Source organism: Tursiops truncatus, chromosome 14 (assembly GCF_011762595.2).
Source record: "Tursiops truncatus isolate mTurTru1 chromosome 14, mTurTru1.mat.Y, whole genome shotgun sequence".
Lineage (NCBI taxonomy): Eukaryota > Metazoa > Chordata > Mammalia > Artiodactyla > Delphinidae > Tursiops > Tursiops truncatus.
Window position 1 is genome coordinate 28,904,490 of NC_047047.1, and position 22,818 is coordinate 28,927,307.

General features: G+C 51.6%; 1 protein-coding gene across 28 annotated transcripts in view; it reads right to left on the reverse strand.

The window, feature by feature from the left end:
• DYSF (dysferlin) overlaps window positions 1-22,445 on the reverse strand; it is a 222,195-nt gene extending 199,750 nt beyond the window's left edge. For 5 of the 28 annotated variants that reach the window (XM_033838306.2, XM_073791267.1, XM_073791265.1 and 2 more), the window contains exon 1: window positions 10,694-10,944. In XM_033838306.2, the coding sequence (XP_033694197.1) occupies window positions 10,694-10,784 (91 nt within the window). In that variant the 5' untranslated portion in view covers window positions 10,785-10,944. Of the gene's footprint in view, window positions 1-3,820; window positions 3,940-10,693; window positions 10,946-21,843 lie in introns of those variants that run through there. The other 23 variants (XM_033838329.2, XM_033838322.2, XM_033838316.2 and 20 more) reach the window with 11 other exon arrangements.
• Window positions 22,446-22,818: the final 373 nt, after the last annotated feature.

A 22,818-nucleotide genomic window follows, 5' to 3' on the forward strand; every position in this document is an offset into this window, starting at 1 on the left:
GTGAGGGCTGGGCCGAGGAATGCAGAAGGGCTTTGAGATAGACAACAAGAAGAACTAACACTGTGATGGCTGGGAAGAGCCACAGGGCCCCAGTGGTAGAGGGTGAGCCCCCAACCCCTCTCACCGCCTGCTGCAAATCACTGTTGTGGGAAAAGCACGTGGACTTTGGAATGACACAGACCACCATAGAATACTTATTTTCTGGGAGACCCTAGGGGCAGCAGTTCTCAAATTTTTGGTCACAGGATGTCATTCTTAAAAATTATTGAGGCGGGACTTCCCTGGTGGTGCAGTGGTTAAGAATCTGCCTGCCAGTGCAGGGGACACCGGTTACAGCCCTGGCCCGGGAAGATCCCACATGCTGCGGAGCAACTAAGCCCGTGTGCCACAACTACTGAAGCCCAAGTGCCTAGAGCCCGTGCTCCGCAACAAAGAGAAGCCACCGCAATGAAAAGCCCGCGCACCGCAATGAAGAGTAGCCCCCGCTTCCTGCAACTAGAGAAAGCCCGCGCACAGCAACGAAGACCCAATGCAGCCAAAAATAAATAAATAAATAAAATAAAGCTTAAAAAAAATTATTGAGGGGACTTCGCTGGTGGCGCAGTGGTTAAGAATCCGCCTGTCAATGCGAGGGACACGGGTTCGATCCCTGGTCCGGGAAGATCCCACATGCCGCGGAGCAACTTAGCCCATGCGCCAGAACTACTGGAGCCCATGCGCCTAGGGTCTGTGCTCCACAACAAGAGAAGCCACCGCAATGAGAAGCCCGTGCACCACAACAAAGAGTAGCCCCCGCTCGCCACAAAGACCCAACACAGCCATAAATAAATAAATAAATAAACAAATTTATTTATTTAAAAAAAAGTAAAACTTCCATAGAAAAAAATTTATTGAGGGCCCTAAGGAGCTTTTCCTAAGGTAACTTGTATCTATCAACTTTTACTGTATTCAAGGTTAAAACTGAGGCATTTAAAAATATTTATTTAGTAATTAATATTACATTAACAATAATAAGCCCAGTACATGTTAACATAAGTGGCATATTTTTATGAAAAACAACTAACTTCCAAAACAAAGGCAACAGAAAAGTGACACTGTTTACATTTTGCAAATCTCTTTAATGCCTCACTGAATTCTCATTACCCTGTCTACGTTCAGTCCATTGAGATGTCTTGTTTTAGTTGACATCTGTGAAAAAAACCCAACCAGACATATAGTTGGAGATGCATTTTAATAAATTTTCAGATAATTGTGGATCTCCTTCTTTGATACTGCACCAAAACTCAATAAGTATTATTTCTTTTTCTTTTTTTTTAATTTTTGGCTGCACTGGGTCTTCGTAGCTGCGTGCGGGCTTTCTCAAGTTGCGCGCTACTCTTCGTTGCGGTGCGCAGTCTTCTCATTGCCGGGGCTTCTCTTGTTGTGGAGCACAGGCTCTAGGTGCATGGGCTTCAGTAGCTGTAGCACGTAGGCTCAGTAGTTGTGGCTCGCAGACTCTAGAGCAAAGGCTCAGTAGTTGGGACGCAGGGGGCTTAGTTGCTCCGTGGCATGTGGGAGCTTCCTGAACCAGGGCTTGAACTCGTGTCCCCTGCATTGGCAGGCAGATTCTTAACCACTGTGCCACTAGGGAAGCCCTCAATAAGTAGTATTTCTTAAACCTAAAGGTTAGCTGCAGTGTGAAATCTGAAAGTAGAGAGTGATGAACATTTTGTACTCTGTTACATTAAAATCTGTTGTCCTATCTTGCATTTTGAATAAATCTTTTATCCACACATGATTCTGTAACATCTTGCATTGCTCATTTGGGAAGTTTTTGCTCACTGAGTTATGCAGACCTTCCAAATGTTGACACGTTTCACTGTATAATACTGAAAAATCACATTCATTAACATCACCATCAGTCTCATCAGAAAAGACATTAAATACTGGGAAACTGGAAGACAGAAGCTTTCTAAAATTCCAATTTTTGTTTGAAAGCTCAAATTTTATGATGGGCAACAAATGATAAACGTCAACTTTTAAAGTGGCAGGCTCACTCACTCATTTTCAAGAAAACGTCTATCAGATGCCCAAGTCTGAACGATCATAGTTTGTCAGTCATTCTTTCAAGTAAAAACGGTATTCCATTAAAAAAAACAAAAAGCCTAGTTCAGCATGCCACTCAAGCGGTCACACGGGGCTTTTTCTTGCAACGACCTTCATTGTCCAGGATGCAGCAGAATGCTCTGTGCATACTTCCCATCTCAACACAGAAAATATTACAAACATGTGTAACTCCAGATCAAGATTAATAAAATTAATATTTGTACTGCTTTATCAAGGTCATTCTTCAGTAAAACTGGCTTTTTTGCCCCCCAAACTGTGAGTACTGGCTTTTTTTTTTTCAAATTACATGAGGGTGAAAAATACAACAACGAGTACAATTTGGTGCCAAAGCCCTCATTAGTCTTAAGGCAGAAACAGTTTCACCTTCCAGTGCTATTGTACCAGTTGTACAAATATGGACTCAGCGAAAATGGCAAATAGCATCTTAGTGTTATTGTGGAAATAGCTTTAACCTTGCTGACCTGCTCAAAGGCCTGGGGATTCCCCCAGAGGTCCACGTACCACACTTGAAGAACCTCTTAGGAAATTCACTGAACATCTCAGTTTCCTCATCTGTAAGGTCATAATAATACCTCCCTACGGGACTGTGGTGAAAATTAAACAAGATAAGATGACTGAGCTGCCTGGCACACAGCACGCTCATTAAATGTGAGTTCACTTCCCCTCCCCTCCCCTCTGTGCTCCACTCTGAAGCATCTAGTGAATTCCTACTGATCCTTCAATGGGCAGCTCAGTTGTCTCTGCTCAGATACGCCTCCCCCGACTCTCCCAGACAGAGATGGTTGCAAGCTGTGACCACATGTATCGAACAGCAGGACAACTGTGTGCTTCTATGTCTGTCTCCCCTACTAGAGTGTGAGCTTCAGAGAGCAGACACCATGCCTTCCTCATGTTAGGAACCCTAGACTATAGCAAGGTGCCCAGTAATCGGGTGCCAAAGGAATGGGTCCTTTTCTTTCCCAAGTTGACTGCAAGTTCACTTCCTCACTAGAGGACAGAACGGCTCTTCTCAGAGAACGCCAGAGACTGCATTCGCAGAATGGCTACATGTCAACAGAAAGAGGGGATGAAAGAAAGTACAATGGGGGGCAGGTGTCCTTGGGGGGCCCAGTTATCTTCTTAAAGGTTGCCCAGTCCTGCCCTGGCTGAATCATTCTGAATCCCCTTGGGGCCCATGTTGGTGTGGTTCCAACAGAGGTTAAACACATGGCTTTGGAGTCATTCAAACAGCAGGCGCTACTAACTGAACTTGTCACCTCTCTAAGGCCTTATCTCCCTTGGCAGTAAAATGACAATAATAAAGAGTGTCTGCTGTATCAGTTTTGAGGGGATATGAGATGCTATCTAAGTGTTCACTTCCCCTCCCCTATCAACTTTCCATGACCTACAGGAGTAACATGGAAAATTCCATCTGCAGCCTCTCTTGAATTGTCCACTTGGGAACATATCCAGGTGCTCCTGGCTAGCAGCAACTAAGCAGTGTCTGTGTGCCAAGCCCTGTGCAAAGTGTCTTTTAAACATTTTCTACTTCCCGCCTTCCCTGAAGATGAGGAGAACAAACACCCTCTAAGGGATTTCACTAAGTCCCGGTTAGAAGGGCCAACCCTGGGACCCTCTGGATGACATGAAGCGAGTGGTCACTGATAGGCTCTACAGCCCCAAAGAAGAGCCAGAAAGAAATGAAACGTTAACCCGGCACGATCACATGACTTACAGACGCCAAGGAAGAGGACGTCAGGCTGCTAATTAGGAAACAGTTCCTTCCTCATCATGGATTTAGACCTGTCCTGTCCTTGATCATCAATTCTGGCCTTGAGAGATGTGGCGTTATGTCTGTAAATAAACAGACTCAATAGTTAAAGATACAGGAGAGCTCACAGCTCGTGCTGGGGTTGGGGGAGGGGATTACATCCTCTCCCCAGATTACTCTGCAGAACTGGGGGCCAGCAGGCATCCGTGAGAATCATGCTGGAGCCCTAGGGTGTGCCTCCAGGCTGAATGACTTAGTGAAGGGGAGTGAACCCGCCATGGGAGGGCTCTTCTGGGCCCCATGCAAACTCTTCACTTGTTTCCCCAGCCTACCCACCCCAACTCAACCCACACTCCGAGACCACAGTCACCCATGGCTGTAGGGTAGTGTTTTTCTTTTTCTTTCTCTTTTTTGTTTTTTGACCACACTGCACAGCATGCAGGATCTTAGTTCCCTGACCAGGGATCGAACCCGTGCCCCCTGCAGTGGAAGCGCAGAGTCCTAACCACTGGACCGTCAGGGAAGTCCCTAGGGTGGTGTTTTTCAAACTGCAAATTGGGACCCATTAGCAGGCCATGACATCAATTGAGTGAGTTGACCAATATGTCTTTTTTTTTTTTTTTTTTGCGGTACGCAGGCCTCTCACTCTTGTGGCCTCTCCCGTTGCAGAGCACAGGCTCCGGACGCGCAGGCTCGGCGGCCATGGCTCACGGGCCCAGCCGCTCCGCGGCATGTGGGATCATCTCGGACCGGGGCACGAACCCGTGTCCCCTGCATCGGCAGGCAGACTCTCAACAACTGCGCCACCAGGGAAGCCCTATATTATGTGTATTTTAACACAATTTTTTTTTAAGTCCAGGTGGAAGATGGTGAGGACACAGGTAGCAGGCCTGGGGTCTACTGACAGGCATCTGGGTGGGGAAGGCAGAAGTGGTGGTGGGAGCAGAGCACATCTCAGATTCTGACAGGGATGCATGAGTGCTGGTGGGGCTGTTCACCTAGAGAGGGAGCAGAGAGAAGAGGAGATGGGGCATCTGGGACTCCCAAAGAGAGAGAGACGGGTTGTTTCTGCCCACCCGTCAGGTAACAGGACCCACTGTCAAAGAGGCAGGGCACCTTCAGATCGTGCAGGCAACCTCAATGCAGTCTCTCATTTAGTCCACAAATATTTATAGAGGACTTGCTGTGGGCTGGGCACTCTCTTGACACCTCATTAGAATGCCCATCAGAGGGACTTCCCTGGTGGTGCAGCAGTTAAGAATCTGCCTGCCAGTGCAAGGGACACAGGTTCAAGCCCTGATCCAGGAAGATCCCACATGCAGCAGAGCAACTAAGTCCATGCACCACAGCCACTGAGCCCGCGCTCTAGAGCCCGACACCCACAACTACTGAGCCTGCATGCCATAACTGCAGAAGCCCGTGCGCCTAGAGCCCGTGCTCTGCAACAAGAGAAACCACAGCAATGAGAAGCCCGCTCACCGCAACTAGAGAAAGCCCACACGCAGCAACGAAGACCCAATGCAGCCAAGAATAAATAAATTAATTAACTTTAAAAAAAAGAATACCCATCAGATAAACAAAGCGATAGAAATTCAAAGTTACCAGCAGGAAACCAAAAACTGGTGGACAAGAGAAATGGTGGTAAACGGAGAAAAGGTAGCCCTGGCTTCTGCTGAGGGAAGGCCTGCTTTACTTCTTGGCACAGATATCCCCTAACAAAAAGGGTAGGCAGACTCTGATAACTCTGATACTTGCCCCACCATCTGTGCCCCGACTTAAGCCTGCACACCCCAAGACTGGGCAGCAGTCACTTCCTGCTTCCCTAGCAGAGCCCTACTCTTCTCACCTCAAGAACTCCCACCTCGATCTCAATTTTCTAAATCTTAACTGAAAGCATACTTTCCAGAAAATGAGTAGTCAGGAAGGGGTGGTGGCAGGTGGATATGCTGGCTGTGATGGAATGCTCTCAAGGAGGGGTAGTCTTTAAACTCAAAAGGCCAATTAGAACTGGGGAAGATATTTTAAACATCTATGACAACATCTTAATGTCCTTAATATGTAAAGAGGACTCACAACTAATGAAGAAAAAGACAAACATCTCTTCCCTCCCAAACTGGGCAAATTAAAAAGCAATTCAGTAAGAAATAAATGTAAATAGGCAATAACATCGAAAGGTCACAAATACTATTTGAACCTAAAAAATTGTTAAAAATTTGCATGATAATGCTTTGTGTTAGCAGAATTATAAGAAAGTAAGCCCTCAAACTCAGCTAATGGGAAGATAAAGTTCGTACAGACTGTCAGGATAGCAATTTGGGAAATGTGGCAAAGCCTTAAATATGTCTATAACCTCTGACACAGCAACGCCACTTCCAGTATTTACCAAAAGGAAATAGTTAAATAAGTGGGCAAAGATTTAGTCACCAGGATATTTCTCATAGTGACAGTATAATTTAAGCTTTGGATATAAATATTAAAAAATTGATACAACCTAAATATTCCTTAATAGGGGGTTGATTAACTGAATTATGGTGCATCTATGTAATAAAATAAAACTTAGAAGGTGTGCAGAGGATATTTACTGATACAAAAATGCCCTTGGCTTCTTACTGAGTGAAAATGTAAATATGCAAACATCTGGAAAAAAGATATCTGGATGGGATCATCTCTAGGGAGGAAGGCAAGGGGTCTAGGGACTTCTGGTGGAGGGGTAGGACCGGTAAGGTTCAATTCCTTGACCTGAGTGACAGACATGGGTGTTCCCTTCATAATTTATCCATTAAAGCAGGGTTCCTCAACCTTGGCCGTGTTAGCTTCTGGGGATGGATAAGTCATTGTTGCGGGTGTCGTGGAGCTGTCTTGTGCACTGTAGGACGTTTAGCATTATCCCTGGCCTCTACCCACAGTAGATGCCAATAGTACCTCATTCCCACCCAGCGGTGACAACCCAAAAGGTCTCCAGACATTGCCAAATGTCCCGAGGAACAAAATCGCCAACTGAGAACAACTGCATTAAAGCGTACATTTATATATTATGTACTTACTTAGGTGTTAAATTTCACACTAAAATTGCTTTAAAAAAAAAAAGAAAAAAGAATCTTGGAGGAAATACGTCAAATTGTTGACAAGTTAATTTGAAGTATAAGGATAGGGGGCTACTTTTCACTTTTGTCTCATCCTTTTTTACATTGAGTACATGTTACGTTCACCTAAAGAAAACAGGCTATTTTCCATGCTTTAAAGTAATTTTTTTTTTTTTTTTTTTTTTTTTTGCGGTTCGCGGGCCTGCCTCTCCCGTTGCGGAGCACAGCCTCCGGACACGCAGGCTTAGTGGCCATGGCTCACGGGCCCAGCCGCTCCGCCGCGGCACGTGGGATCCTCTCGGACCGGGGCACGAACCTGCGTCCCCTGCATCGGCAGGCGGACTCTCAACCACTGCGCCACCAGGGAAGCCCTAAAGTAACTTTTAATATTCAAAAAGCTAGATTCAAAGAGTCTGGTGTCCTTGCAGCTCACCTTCCCTATACAGGTAAGTCAGGTGGGCCCACCTACAGATGGTTCTATAAGATTCCCCAGGAGATAGATGAGAGGGGAGGGGGGAAGGGAGAGAGAGCGACTGGAGAGACACGGGGAGGAAGAGAGGACTGATGGGAGAAGGGAAAGGGAAGGGGCAGTAATGACTCGGGTTCTGGCTGGTGAGCCTGGAGGAAGCAGGGTAGAAAGTCACTAAGTGGGGGCACAGGAGACCCAAACTTCAAGGAAATAAGATGTTTGAGCTCGAAGGGAACAGGGATCTGGTTTTGTTCTTGGATGCATCCCCAGCCCCTCGAACAGCACCCAGCATGTAGTAGGTGCTCAATAAGTATTTGTTCAATGAACTAAATGCATGAATGAAGGGATGTAAATCATGACATTAGAGGGTGGGAAATGGGCAGGGCAGAAGAGAAGTCCAGCTCATTAAATGCTATAGGAAATGAAGCTGCCCATTCACGCAGATGGTCAGTCAAAAATCTCCACCATGGCCCAGGTACTCACGGTAGTTAGTCACGCTAACTAAATAATTAATACAAGAACAAAGGGATGATAAGTATTCATTAAAAACCTCTATCCTAAAGACCTGAGAGAGGGAACACATAAAAGGGCCCTCAGAGTCCAGCCTCCCAGAGCTCATAGTCTATTTTGGGAGGCAGGTCCTGAAATTACATCTGAGCCTGGAATGCCCGGAACAACTGTGAGACAAGTGGGCCTGGCCAGGCCCATGCTCCTCGGGCTCCGCTCCGAGTGGGAGCCCAGCACACAGTGCGGAGACTTCCCTGCAAGCAGTCCAGTCCCCTCTGTGCCATGATGTGTTCCGACAAGGCTTCTCACCCCTGATTGCGCTTTCTGTACATTTGGAGATTTTTTGGAAACACCTATATCTGGGCCCCTCACCCCAGAAGTTTTGCTTCAAGAGAGGAGGGACCGGGAGTTTGGCAGTGTTTTTTCTGAAAGCTCTCCACGCAATTCTGATGTGCAACCGGGGTTGAGTACCCCAAGCTAGATGATCTGTAAATTCTGGGTCTGATTCTAACAGCCCCTTTCCCTAAGCATCAACTCAGCCCCAAAGTCCAGCATGAATACCCCTGTCAGGTGGGGGAGGTCACATTAATTTCACCTTTCACCACATCTTACATCAATTTCTCTCAAGACGTGGTTCCAAAATGGCCTGCATCAGGTATGGAAATGCTAATTCTTAGGTCACTTAAACCTGCTGCATCAGAACCTCTATGGATAGGACCCAGGAATCTGTCTTTCAAGCACAATCGCCAGAAGATTCTCAGGCACAGTAAAACATGAAAACCATTGCCTCAGACTGTTGAGACTCCCAGGCACATCTGGAAGATGGTGAGTAACTGGGCCACAAAGGGCACACACCAGAGAGTACCACCAGTTTGCTCTCAGCCCCAGGCATCCTGATGAATAGGACGAGATGCTGCCCTCAAGGAGTCCTGCGATCCTAATTACGGAGCAAAGTACTGAGCACAGCCCAGCTGGGGCAAGTGCACTAGCAGACCTAACAAGGTGCTGTGCATTACGAGAGGAGAGACTAATGATACCCAGGGGAATCCTGGGTGCCTTCCTGGAGAAGGTGGCATTGTAGCTGGGCTTTGAAAGTTAAATAGACTTTGAACAGCTGGAGATGGTACATTCCATTATATTGCAGTTTTGCTAGGAGCTTGTCAGTGCAAATAAATAGTAAGGCATTATAAAGGGAGGGGAATGCAGAGATGGGGAGAGGACAGCAGGTGCATGTGCTTGGGGTACCTGGGCTGGAGCAACAGCCAAGAGGGACCTCAATTGATTTGGACTCAAGGGCACTGCCCGCTCCAAGCATTCCCTGCCATGACCAGGACACTTCCCCAGGTTTCCATTTCCTTGTCTGCAGAATGGGGAGATTAGTAGCTACCACAAAACCGTTAGAGAACCAGGGAAAGAGAGTGGTGAACAGATGCAAAAGAAGTCCGAAGCATCTAAGAGACCTAGGCTGATGAAGGGCCCTGGGCTCAGGGTCCTTGGGGAGCTTCTTTCCCAGCCAGTGTTGGCCCCATAATTTCCACACAAGAATGGCTTAAGCAGAATCTGAACCTAAGGGAGAACTAGGGACCTTGTCTGGATGCTGCATTTCATAGTAGGCACCCAGGAATATCACCAATTAATGAAAACAGAAGAGTTTTCTAAACTGTTTCGACTCACACTTTTCAAAAGAGGAATAAAATGTAAATGGTCACACATCAAAGAATAAAAGCTACAGTTAGTTCTCACTTTGCCAAACTGTGTCTTTCATCTATGGTTATCATCATTTTGGGGTGCTTGGGGAGAAGATGGCGATCGTGGGTCAGAGCTAAAGAGCCCCCTTGGTGTTCCCACCTTTTTCTAACCTCCTGAAAACACCAGCCACTTGTCCCTCTCCGTTTGACCACCTTTTGCGCCGCACACGTTTTTGAATTCCACAAAACCACAGGATACACCTCGTGGTAAGAGGAAAACCCTCTCCCTTTCCTTAATTATCTTTCTTTGTAGAACCGGGGTCCTGACTCACTGCCATTGTTCCTTCTCTTAATTTTGACAGATCCTTCCTCTTCCCTTTCCCCTCCTGAGATACCTCCTCCCGTGGGAATGTCTGCCTTGAGGCGGGAGTTAAGGGTGCCTGGTGAGAAGGGGGCGGGGTTTGAGTCCTTTGGGGTGTTTGCCCCAAACAGAGAGACCCTCTCTGGTCTAAGTACCACAGGCAGGTGTTTAGGCTCTTTGCATTTAAAAAACTTCCTTGAACTCTCAAAATTTTTTGTATCAAGGCTACATCCGCTCTATTCTATCCCTTTTCCTCCCAACTGAGACACGGCCGATTCAATATGGCCAGTGCTGAAGAAAGATGGACGAATGAATGAATGAAATCAAGACACAACTTTCACGGTCTCCACACCCAGTTTTTAAGCGATCCTATTCCTCTCTCTTCCGCACCCATCCTCCAACCCCGCCCTCATCACTGCCCGCTAAGGGCTCGCACGTTATTCCCTCTGGGCTTCTGTCTTAGAAAAGTGTTAACTGTCGACCTGTTATGGCACTTCCGGTTTTCCAAAATTTCTGAACACTGTGGCATTTATCGTGCTCGGTTGCATCCTCCTCGTCTCCTCGGCAGAAGATAGGACCGAAATTTCTCTGAGATTTCTGTCCTTGCTGACGGGGAGGAAACTATGGCTTGGACTACAGTTAGCGCCGGAGCCGGGGCGGCAGACCCGGCGGTGCGCGCGCAGAGTCGGTGGCGCGGGCGCACGGGCGCCACGGCCACGGGGCTCTCACCTCGGAAAGTCAGGCTGGCGACCGGGTCGCTGCGCCGGTCCTTCTTCACACTGGGGAGGTTGCTGGCCCTCACCAGCTGGCAGCTCAGCATGGTTCGGCCGGCCCCCACCGAGCAAGCGCTCGGCTCCGAGGCAGCCGCACCAGAGGGGAGCGAGCTGTCGCCTCCGCGGGAGAAGTCCCGGCGCCTGAGAGAGGCCGCGGCGAGGACACCGGACACCCACTGGGTGGACCCTCCCCTCCGGCCCGGGTCCGGATCCGCCCTGCCCGCGGAGGGCGGGGCGGGCCAGGGGTCAGCCTGGCGCCGGCGGGGGCGCTGGTCCCCTCCGCGGGTCCCCGCCCCCGCCAGGAATGGAAGCGCAGCTGACGCGGGGCGCACGGCTCGGCTACGCAGCTGGGAAGCGTCGCCCGCCCGCCTGCTAGCGGGAGCCCGCACCGTCCCGGTTGCCCGCCCAGCCAGCGCGCCCGGGCCCCGAGCGCACCAAGGCCGACCTCGTTTCCACTGCTCTCCTGCCCGAAGCGCCCAGGGGCAACTGGGTGCGAAGGCGGGAGGTGGGGGAAACGGGGCTTCAGAGACCAGAGTGTGTCCGCGGGAAACTGCAAGCGCTGCGAGCGCTAGAGGAGGAGAGGGCCGAGCGGCCAAACGCGCGCTGCGCCCTGAGCCCCTGGCGCCCACGCCGCTCGCCTCGGCCCACCTTCCCCCTCGACCGCCCTCGGTGCCCCGGAGGTCCGAGAGACTCCGACGCTCGAACTCTCGCGAAGAGCCTCTGAGCCTTCTCCAGAGCAGTCTGGGGTCACCCGCCTCCGGAGGCGGAGGTCTGCATCCTGCCCACTCGGTACCCTGCCACATCCCCAAAAGCAATCTCTAGGTCCCCTCGCCCTCACCATGAGGGGAATTGCCTAGAGCGTGAGCCTCGAGTGGTGACAGCCTTTAGCGTGCGTTCCTGTGTTACGTCTGGTTCCTTTCCAGCTGATGAACTTCTTGGCCACAGGTGGCTTCTCACCTCCATACCCCTACATTGCAGCACCGAGCACCCGACAGGCACTGTCCCTCCTCCCACCTCCCAGGTCCTCACTAGCTTCCTCACTCAGCCGCAATTCAGTGACTAGTTATCGTCATTCTGCTGCACAAGATCACAGCTCTCTTTCTCTTCGCTTGTTTTGAAGATCCAGCATTTTCAGGTGGCTAAACAGCAACGTGGTGAAATCCAGCCCTGCCTACTCCACGCCAGCCCGCTAAGCACTAAAGGTGTTGGAGAATAACACAGCTAGCCTGCTGGTCTCACCTGTTATTTCCCACCCCTGACTCTGGTGGATCCTGAGTGCTGATAGGGAACTACTACATGTCCACAGCCTCTTCAATCTCCCTCTCTCCTAGACAGCTATTTCATACTTTTCTCTCCCCAAACCCACAACACCCCATCACCATCCTCGCTCTCAGTTTGCTTTTTATATGCAAAGTAGAGAACTTCCTCAGGCTCCCCGCCTCCTAACTCCCGTCAGCTTCTGCACCCAAATCTTTTGCTCTTTCTCCTGCTGTTATAAACGAATCATTCGTACTCCTAAGCCCCGCTGGGCACTTGGGCACTAGATCCTACCCCCTCACCCACTCGATGACAAGTCTGAGGCTGTCCTCTCCCCAACCTTAAAGGCTGCACCTTCTCTAGCTGGCTTGCGCCCTCTTCCTCCTGACTCTACCACTCTCCCTGGGTGACCCCACTAACCCTCACGATGAGCTGGACATTTACTTCCTCTCCAACATCCAAACTTCCTCTCTCTCAGCAGAACCCGACTATTCGGGTACTACCCCCAGCCCTAGCTCCAGATCCTGACCTATCTGAGACCATCTCCTGGCAATAGCTATTGGTCCAGCGATGGCATATGTCCCGAGTTGTTCTCCTGGAGGGATAACTTATCCTCCGTGAATGGACAAGCCCAACTTCCTCTCCTGCTTCCTGAGAATAAGGAAGCATGTAGATCAAATTGCCGGCCAGCTCTAAGATGTAGCAGACACCAAGGACGGCAGACCAGAGAGAAAAATGGAGTCAGCCTGGGTCCAGGGTGACTGTGGAGCTGTCCACTGTATATGCCCAGAGTCCACCAGGTCTCTGGATCATACTGTGGCGTGGTACTAACAGAAATTCCTCCCAAGAGGACTTGTATCAGGAATCAAAACCACTTTAAGGGCTTCCCTGGTGGCACAGTGGTTGAGAGTCCACCTGCCGATGCAGGGGTACACGGGTTCGTGCCCCGGTCCGGGAAGATCCCACATGCCGCGGAGCGGCTGGGCCCGTGAGCCATGGCCGCTGAGCCTGCGCGTCCGGAGCCTGTGCTCCGCAACGGGAGAGGCCACAACAGTGAGAGGCCCGCGTACTTCAAAAAAAAAAAAAAAATCACTTTAAGACTGTTTATTATTAAAGTCTTTTTGAGGTAGGATTTCACTTACTTGCAGCCTAAGTCATCCTTACTGACTTTGGTACCATCTATGTGCCCACAGCATCCAAGTACCTCCACCAAGGCATTTCCACCACCACCCTCTCCTGCCTGGGCTGCCTCTTAGCTGGTCACCTCTGGTCCATTATCCACACAGGAGCCAAGTGATCTTAAATATAATCATGTCTTTCCCCTCGTAAAATCCCTCCAAGGCCTGCCATGCTCTTGGAATAAAGCCCGGCTCCCTTTCCTCTGCATACAAGGTAAGACCCCTCAGCCCCTCACTTCTCAGTTTCTGGAACATGCTGAGCTCCCTCCAAACTCCCTCCAAGCTCTGCTGTCACCTCCACCTGCACCTGCCTTCCCCCCTCTCTTAAAGGGCCACCCCCACTCACTCTTCAGGCTTCATCACTTCCGTGGGAAGCCTCTGACCTCCTGGTCTAGGCTGGGTCCTCTGGCAAACAACTGCACAGCAACGCTTTTCCTTCTTAGCGCTTGTCCCAACTGGAAGCAGTAACTATTTGTTTAAGTGCTGGTTTGATGTCTAGCTAGATGGTGGAGTCGGTCGATGAGGGGAGAGCCCCAGTCTGTCTCAGGCAGCCAGGTGTTCCCGGTGGATAGAAGGGCTGGCCTGGGGTTGGTGTGATGGACATTGTACTTGGCTCCCCAGTGTCCCTTCCACCCTGTGATGTGAAGGGTGCTGTTCTCAAAGAGGGTAGTACTGCCCCCTAGGGGCAATTTTAGATCTGATGATCGAGGATAGTTTTTACCATCACAATAATTCCTGACGTTGCTGCCTTCCCCAGCACACCACACCCTGCCCCCTAGCCCTGCTCTAATCGGTCAGAGGGGGCACAGGAAATCTGTAGGGGCATATCTAATATTTCCAGAGGAATATTCCAAGGGACCTTTGCAAACACTTGGCTTATGTCCAAGGAACAGGGTCTCCACACTCCTGCTCAGCTGGTGGCCTGAGCCCTGGACACTTCCTGAGGCCTCTTTTCCCATCCCAACTTCCAACTTCCCAGCCTGGCTGCCCTTCACTTCTCCCTGATAGGATGGCTGACTCTTCCCTTGGGGATGTCATCCTGGGGCCGGTGCTCAAGGGGGCTTCCTCCCAAGGGGACTTGCAACAGGAATGCAGCTCTTGCGGACAGTGTGCTGAGACCTCAACTTGGCCCCCTCAAAGATGTTCTCCCGGGGCTTCCCTGGTGGCGCAGTGGTTGAGAGTCCTCCTGCCAATGCAGGGGACGTGGGCTCATGCCTCGGTCTGGGAAGATCCCACATGCCGCGGAGCGGCTGGGCCCGTGAGCCGCTGAGCCTGCGCGTCCAGAGCCTGTGCTCCGCAACGGGAGAAGTCACAACAGTGAGAGGCCCAGGTACTGCAAAAAAAAAAAAAAAAAAAAAAAAAAAGATGTTCTCCCCTCCTGCCATAGAAATGTTCCAAGGAGATTGACCTGGAAGCATGGTCACCCACATAAATAGACTACATTTCCCAGAACTCCCTCAGAGCTAGATGTGGCCAGGAAACCAGGTGATGACCGATGCGATATGAGCAGGAGGGCTATGTGTGTCCTGCCCAGGCTGCAGTGAAAACATATCCCAAATCATCATATCCAAAATTCCCCCAAGGGGACAGTACTATCCTCTTTGAGAACCACTGGCTCAGCCTCATCATGGTGTGGAAGGGACACTGGAGAGCCAAGTACAGTATCCACCACACCAACCATGTTGTCAAAGGGACCACGGGGGATAGCAGAGAAACAAGACAGAAAGGATCCGGGGGCCTGGACAGCCCTGCGGGTCAGAACTTTACCAGCCTGGGCTGCCTACACATCAACCATTATGTGAGTGAGAGAGACCATCGTGCCCCCCACAATCAGTTAGGGCTCGCTAGCCAACAGCCAGGTCTGCATCCTACCTAAGGCCCCAGGTAAGGGCGGCTCCTCGGCATCCCGGAAAACTCCAGCCCCACTGCAAAGGGGACAAGGCCAGCTTAGGAGCCACTGTTGGGTAGCAAGTGGGTAAGGGTGGTCTCGGGTGTCCTCGGCCTGCAGCGGCTTGAAGCAGGATTTCAGCTCCCGGCCAGAGATTGAAGTCAGGCCACGGCAGTGAGAGCACTGAATCCTAGCCACTAGACCGGTGGCCAGTGACAAGAAAATGAATTTCCACAAAGAAACGGAGAGTAGTGAAACAAGTAAAGTGTTTATTAGGAGGAAAAAGAGTACGTGTGGGTAGACACACGGGCGGGCTCAGAGAGAGAGTCGCGCCGTTGTGGTAGTTTGAATGACCTTTATGGGGCATTTCTTCTGGGTTTCCTTTGGCCAGTCATCTTGCTTTGCTGGTTCTGAGTCCATATTTGGTATATCTCAGCGTCCTCCTCTGTGTGTGTGCGCATCTCTTAGCCAAGATGGATTCTAGAGAATAGGCCTACGGGTAGGTTGACATCACTTACTATGGGGTGGCGCCCCCTCCCTTTTTGACCTCCAAGGAGCTTTTCTGTGTGTGTGTAGTTGGGAAGGTCTCCTTGACTTCTGAGAATGAGGACTATGTGGTCTTCTATCCCTTATCTGGGCAGGGCTTAGCTTCTCCTCCCTCCTGCTGTTTGGAGTCTCTGTCCACAGGGGACAAACTCCAGCCGTTTAGCCTGGGGATCATCTATCTCCTGCCTCAAGGGGACCTGCTTTGAAGCTGAATTTGCATAGCAAGCCCAGTTTTTACTTACAATTTCATGTTAAGCGCAACAGACATTTCAGAGCTAAAAGAGGTAAGGTGGGGAAGGGACTAAGGCTCTCCCCTGTTACCCCATCGGTGTAGTCATGGATAGGTGCTGACTGATAATCTCAAGTGAGAGGAGACTGGCTGCCTGTTCCCTGGAGAGTCCAAGAACCAAGGTCTCCCAGATTAAACAAAACACCATCAGATGCTGCCACTGGTGTCCCCTGGGACACATCCAGCACATAGACCTGCTGTCTTTGATCAACACAATGTTTTATAACAAAATTGTACTTTAACCATAAGGAGATCTGGATTTATAGCATCCCTTGAAAAATCAGAGAAGCTGGCACACGATCCCTAATTTTCTGCCTAACACTGACTCTCTGGCGCCTGCAGCCGGGAGCATGCATCTCGGCTCGCCCTACTCGCTACCACTCACCCAATATGCATGCGCTTCTCCCTCTGGCCTTAGTTACGCCACCTGCCATGCTCCCATGGGCATGTGGGTTTGTGACCCTCTTCTGTCACCTAGATGGGGTCCTTCCTCCCTGCCAGTCAAGGGGGAGATACTTCAAGGAGAGCCCCTTCTTGCTTTTGGAGTTGGCCTCCTCTGGCTCAGTTCTCCTAATGTCTGGGGCCTTGTTTTTTCCCAAGGCCTGACATGGGGTATCCAGGAAGCAAATAAACCTTGCCCTCTGCTTCCAATAACACCAACCTGGAGACGAACACTCTGCATGTGAGCTTACAGGATTCCTCAGGGCACACCTGCCAAAGTCCAAAAACTTACAGGAGTAAGGATGGTCCAATGCCTCCTCCTGCCCTCCCCGCTCACATTCATTGAAGAATTTGTGTCCCAAGGATATCCCAATCCGACCAGCTGGGATTAGAGAGGCAGTCACGTGTCTACCAGGGGTGTCGGGGTGTAGACTGCACATACAGCAGTGATTCTGGTTATGGCCATGGTCATGTGACCGACTGCCTGGGAAGAACTCTCCCATAGCAGGAACAATCAGATGGCCCTGCGTCCATCCCAGTGCACCCTTTTCTAGCCATGTGTCCCAAGACGTGAGATTTGACCTTTCAGAGTCTGTTTCCACTTCTGTGAAATCGAGAGAATGCTACTTCACAGAGCTGTTAGGAGGATTACAGCAAACACTAAAGTTTCCAGTCCAGTGCCTACCTGGCGCACAGTAGGTACACAATAGATGTTAGTGCTCTTCTTGCTAACACTTCAGCCTAATGAACCAATCTGGAAAGAGACCAGCATGCAGGAAGTAAAGAAAGAAATAGGGGTGGGATAGGGAGGGTGGGAGGGAGGGAGACGCAAGAGGGAAGAGATATGGGAACATATGTCTATGTATAACTGATTCACTTTGTTATAAAGCAGAAACTAACACACCATTGTAAAGCAATTATACTCCAATAAAGATGTAAAAAAAAAAAAGAAAAGAAAGAAACAGATTTTGGCCTGGGGAGAGGGACTGAGAAGGTTTGTGGGCTCAGGGAGTCACTTTTCCAAGAAAGATCTAGCCCAATGGTGAGGGTCACAGCCAGCCGGCAGGCAAGTGGACATATGTCTTGGCCTCAGAAGCGACTGCTCCGGGGGGTGCGGGGGGAGCAGCCAGAGGAGACAGGACCAGGGTCCCTTGGGGCCGAGGGGATGGCCACTCACTCCTCAGCACATTGTGCCCAGTCTGGAGGACAGTAGATGAACCAACAGAGCTGGTGATAGGCCGGACCAGGCAAAAAAGATAGTGAAAGGCTTTCTGGATGTGTGCAGTGATTTCTTAGTACATGTACAATACATGTTAACCATAATAATAATTATAATAAATATATATATAAACATATATAATAATAGTAAAATAGTTAACATGTATTTAAGTGCCAGGCACTATTCAAAGTGTAATATGTGTATTAACACATAAACGCTTCAGAATCATCCCTCCAAAGCAGGTACTATTATTATCAGCACTTTATAGATGAGAAACTGAGACACAGAGAGGTTAAGTAACTTGTCCAAAGACACACAGCTGGAAAATGACAGTGCTGGGATTCCAAATCCAAGGTCCCAGGCAGTCTGGGTCCACAGCCAACACTCTCAGCTACCGTCCTTTCATTCTTGTTCCATGCTCTCATCCCACTGGAATGTGACCAAGGCTGCCAGCTATCTGCACCCCTGAGCCCCTCCACCCCACTGGATTGGCTAAGCTTGGGGCCTATGCTTACAGTGCCCCTTTTCCAGAGGCCCCCAAGTGCCTGCCACAACCACTGCAGGCTGCCCACATCAGTGCTACATGATGCATGCCCCTAGCCTTAGCTTATCAGTCCCTGAATAGCCATCACAGGCCTAACAGAGGCCTTGAGATGGCCTAGCACAAGAGTACTGCCCAGAGGGAGCATCCTGGGCCAACCGGTGACTGGTCCTATGAGATGCAGAGAGGGTGATGCAGAGGGGCAGAGACCCCTCTGAGATAAGAAAGCATCCTCCAGACCAGAGAATGCGAGTGGGGATGTCAGGGCCTGAGGGCGAACGAGAGTGGGTGGCAGCAGGGACAATGTGTGAGATGAGGCAGGGTGTGAGGGGGCCACGTGCAGACTGAGGCTGGTCTCTGGGGTGTGAGCCAGACCTGGGTCCTGCCCCTCCACCTTTTACTGCTTGTCTCTTATAAATCAGAGCTAAGACCAGAGGGAAATGGTAGAGCAGTTAAAGACGGGTTCTGGAGCCAGAGTGTGTGGGCCTGAATCCTGATTCCACTAATTGCTAGTGTATGACTGAACCTCTTTCTAGTGTAGAACGGGGGTGATAATGGTTGCTACCATATATGGTTGCTAGGAGGATGAAGCGTCTACATACAACGGCCTGGTACAGATTACAACTCGAACACGATGGAACTCATAGTAAGTGAGCTCCATTTAGAACAGCGCTTACACCTAGTAAGCACAGTATCGGTTAAATATATCTCACAGGATCGTTGTGGGGTTTTGAAGAAACGGCATCTGAAAATGGTACATTGTGGTCAATGAATGACTATTCTCTCTGCTTGCGATGAATACACTTTTCAAAATTGGAATCCTGCATCTCTGGGTCATTTGTCATACACTGCCCTCCCTGCAGCCTTGCACTCCCCCCGACTCTGACTCAGCCCATGCTGGGTACCCCCCACACAGCCCTCCCCTGTTCTGGCTCAGGCCCAGGCTGCCTCATGTGTGGGCAGTGCATGGTATGCATTCCAAAGCACTTTCTTATTCATGAGCATGGACGCTGAGAACAACAGAGGGCGTGATGATGGGGGTGGGAGGGGTGCTTTGGCCACTGTGTGACCTTGGTCAGGCCCCTGCACTTCTCTGGGCCTATCTGTAAAAGGGGATGATATCCCTGCCCACTGGCCTTACAAAGCTACCGTGAGCAGGAAATGGATTTATGCATGGGCGGAGGCACGTGTGAAATTATGAGATATTACAAATAGGTAACCAAAGGAGGAGGTCTATGGGCCCTAAAAGCAGAAGGTCTGGGAAAGCCAGGTCCAGGCCAGCTGGTGCGGGAAGCCTTCCCAGAAGGGTGTTCTGCTCTGAGGAGTGTGTCCCTGAGACAGAGCCTTCTGCATAATCATTCACCAACCTGGCCCCGGTCGGGATAAGGAGGGTGAGCAGGCCCGAATGCCGCAGGGAGGCCAAATTTGGACATGAGTGAGGAGTTTGGCCAACACGAAGGAGGTGGACTGTGGCCAAGGGTGGGGGAGGGAGGGCCTGCGCTCCCCATGACTGCTTGGCAGTGACTGTGATGGCTGGGAGTGGGGGGGATCCAGAAGGCCCCCTGCGAAGGCTGGGGACCCTCTCAGTCAGCACAGACAGTGTACCTCGTTCATCGCCAGGGAAGGGGGAGCCCACCCAGAGGAGCCAGGCTGCAGGCCAAGGGGAGGACTGCAGACTGACAGCAGACAGACAAATGTGGGGAAGGGCTCAGTCAGGGCGAGGATGCAGGATGGGGCACTTGCTCCATGACGACAGGAGAGGAGCCACACCAATAGGATTTCCTCTAGGTAAGGCACTTCCGGGGTGAGAAAGTGCTTCCCCTTTCATTATTCATTATTCGTTCTTTCCTTTCTCTTACTAGGGTTCTGAGCTTGGTCTGGGTAGGGGCGCCATGAAGGCTGAGTCAAGTGTGTTGTCCTGCAGGGAGGTGTTGGGAGCTGGGGGTGTGGTCAGAGAAGGTGGGGGAAAATCTGGTTCAGGCTGAGTGGACGCCAGAGGAGACAAGACCCCTGAGAACAGAGGCAGGGGCTCCAAGGTGACCCTTCTTGCATTTCATTTGTGCACTGGACAGCTCCAGAGGGTGCTCAGCCCTCAGGGGGCCCTGTGCCAGGCGAGGGGTGCTGGGGTGGGAGTGGCTGCTTAAAGCACAAGGTGCCTGTTTTCCCTCCGGCAGCAATGTATCCTTCCTCCCCTCAGCCAGGGGGCTATTTACAGAGTGAATGGTGCTCCCTGGAGGTCTGCAGCTCTCAGCCCAGGGCCCTCAGCCAGGCTGCTAGTCCGGGCCATGCAGATGAACCACTGGCCTGGCCTGCCCAGAGCCAAGGTTTCAGAGGAAGCGTGGAGGCCCCCGATTGATGCCCTCGTTCTCCTCCTGGAAACCTTGATAAAGCTCATTTCTGAAGGCAACTGTGGGAAACTGGTCAGAACAGGTCAAAGCAACGCGTTAGGAAAAGAGCACAGCTGGCGTGTCACCTCCCGCTCCTTCTACCCCCTTTGGGGCACACTTCTTTCCAGGCCAAGGGCCCATTCAGCGACTCCTCCTCGAGAAACCCAAAATCGCACACCCAGGAATGTGTGTGTGTGTGTGTGTGTGTGTGTGTGTGTGTGTGTGTGTGCGCGCGCGCGCACATTGCTATGGACACATGCCTGCGTTCTGTGAGTTTCTACTCCTTGGAACTTGCAGGTGTCACATGCACTTCAGGTGTGCATGTGTCCGGGAACACATGGGCACAGGGGCGTCTGGGAACAGGTAGATCCAGGAGCTTGTGAAACTGAAAGGGAATGTCTGCTGGATGGCCAGGGACCAGCCGATGTTATGATTGCCAGAGGCCTGGGATGTAGCCAGATCTCCGGGGTAGAAAGGGCATGACAGGTAACTAACAGAGGCTGAGAGTGAACCCACAGGGTGGGTGGGGAGCTGGGCTCCCACACTCCTGCCCTCTGGTCCTTCTCCCTCAGTATGGCTCCAAACCCACAGACCCAGCTGTGTAGGCCCCAGCTCTGGCTCCACCCAGAGGGGCGTCGCAGAGAAGCAGACAGGGCCCTGCCGTCACCTCCTGGAGTAGGCCGTTCATCACCATGAAAAGACCTTCCTGTGGGAGGTCTCAATCTGAGAGGGGAGCAGGCTCCCCTGCTCAAGGTAGCCTCAATCTGATGATGGAGCTACCACCCCCAACATGCTAAATTTCCCGCATCCTGTGCCCAAAGCAAGGGTAGGATCCCTGGACCGATGGGCGATGCCTCTGCCCCCAGTGGCCGCCTGCCTGCCGGCCCAGCCTGTAATAGAGAGCGAAGGCCGAGGAGAGCCGCCAGGCCCGGGCCGGGGCGCGGGGAGGGGGTGGGGGGCGGGGGGCGGGAAGAGCTGGATTACAAATAGTCCAGGCACCAGTCTTCCGGGGAGAGGCGGGGAGCCCTGCAGTAAAACGCTTTGCGGCACACAACCTGGAAAGGCCTCTTTTAAGAGATCCTGAGAGTGCGAGGAAAGATGCTGACCCCGTCTTCCAGGCCCCTCTTAGCCCCAACCCGGGCTCAGCTTCCAGGCCGCTCAGCCACCTCTCCCTCTTGCCTCAATTTCCCTCTGAGTCGCCTCTCTCCGAAGGTGTGTGTTTTTGCAACACTCAAAGTCAATCTGGTCTGGGCGAGGAGTCTGGCCTCTCACGTCCCAGTGCTCTCCGGGATGGAGAGCCGCGGCGTCTCCTCTCCGACCCCATCCTCCCCTCCCGGGAGGGATCGCGGGCCCCTCCTACCTGCAAACACCGCAGAGCAGTAGGCATCGCTGATGTCGGAGTCCGGGGTGTGGACGTTCTCGGCGTAGAGGATGAAGACCCTCAGCATGACTGGCGGGGAGTCAGGGCCCAGTGCGCCCAGGGCGCGGAGAGGGCTGGGGAAGGTCGGGGACGGTCGAGGCGCAGCTCGTGGGTTCCCTCACTGGAGAGAGCTGGCGGAGGGAGAACGGCTTGGATCACTGGCTCCCGGCTCAGAGCAGCGGCTCTTAAAGAGGAACAGGCCAGTCCCGGGCTGCTTCAGTGGGCTCCACTCGGTCCGCGCCCCGGCTGCGCTCAGCCCGCTTGTCAGCGGGTGCTCCGAGGAGAACAGGGGCTTCTGCTCACCTTCCACCCCCGCCGCCCTACCCGGGCTCGGCTAAGCTGTAATTCAATGCTCCGGCCGCAGACTCTCCCAATGACACGGCATTTTGCACCTGGCGGTGGAACAGCGGACTGGGCGGCGACCGCGAGGGCTGAGGGCTGGACCAGGGGTCCGGGCGCCCAGCGCAGTTCACATCTCGCTCCTGCACGGGAGAAGGGCTTTGTCCCTCCCCTGACCTTCCACCTCCGGCAGTGTGCGCAACGCCGAGCCCGTCGCCTCCTCCCGCCGCAGGGATTCCAGCACTCCCCCTCGGAGCCAGCCGGCCGGACCGCCCCGGGGACGCGCTGGGGAGCAGGCGCGGGGACGGCGCTTTCGCGAGAGAAGACCAGAGCTGAGGAATTTCATTGACGGGCAGCACCGGCTGCCTTAAAAACTTTGTACCGCTCTTCTCTGGTTATAAAAACAACACATGCCACTTTTAACACAAAATCATAAAAGAAAGAAATCACTGAGTCTGAAAAATACAGTATTAACATTTGTTTATTTACCAGCCCAGATTTTTTCCTGTGAATTGCATGCATATATGCACGTAAATTGGTCTTTATTGTACACCTGAGATCAGAGTGTCTGTGCAG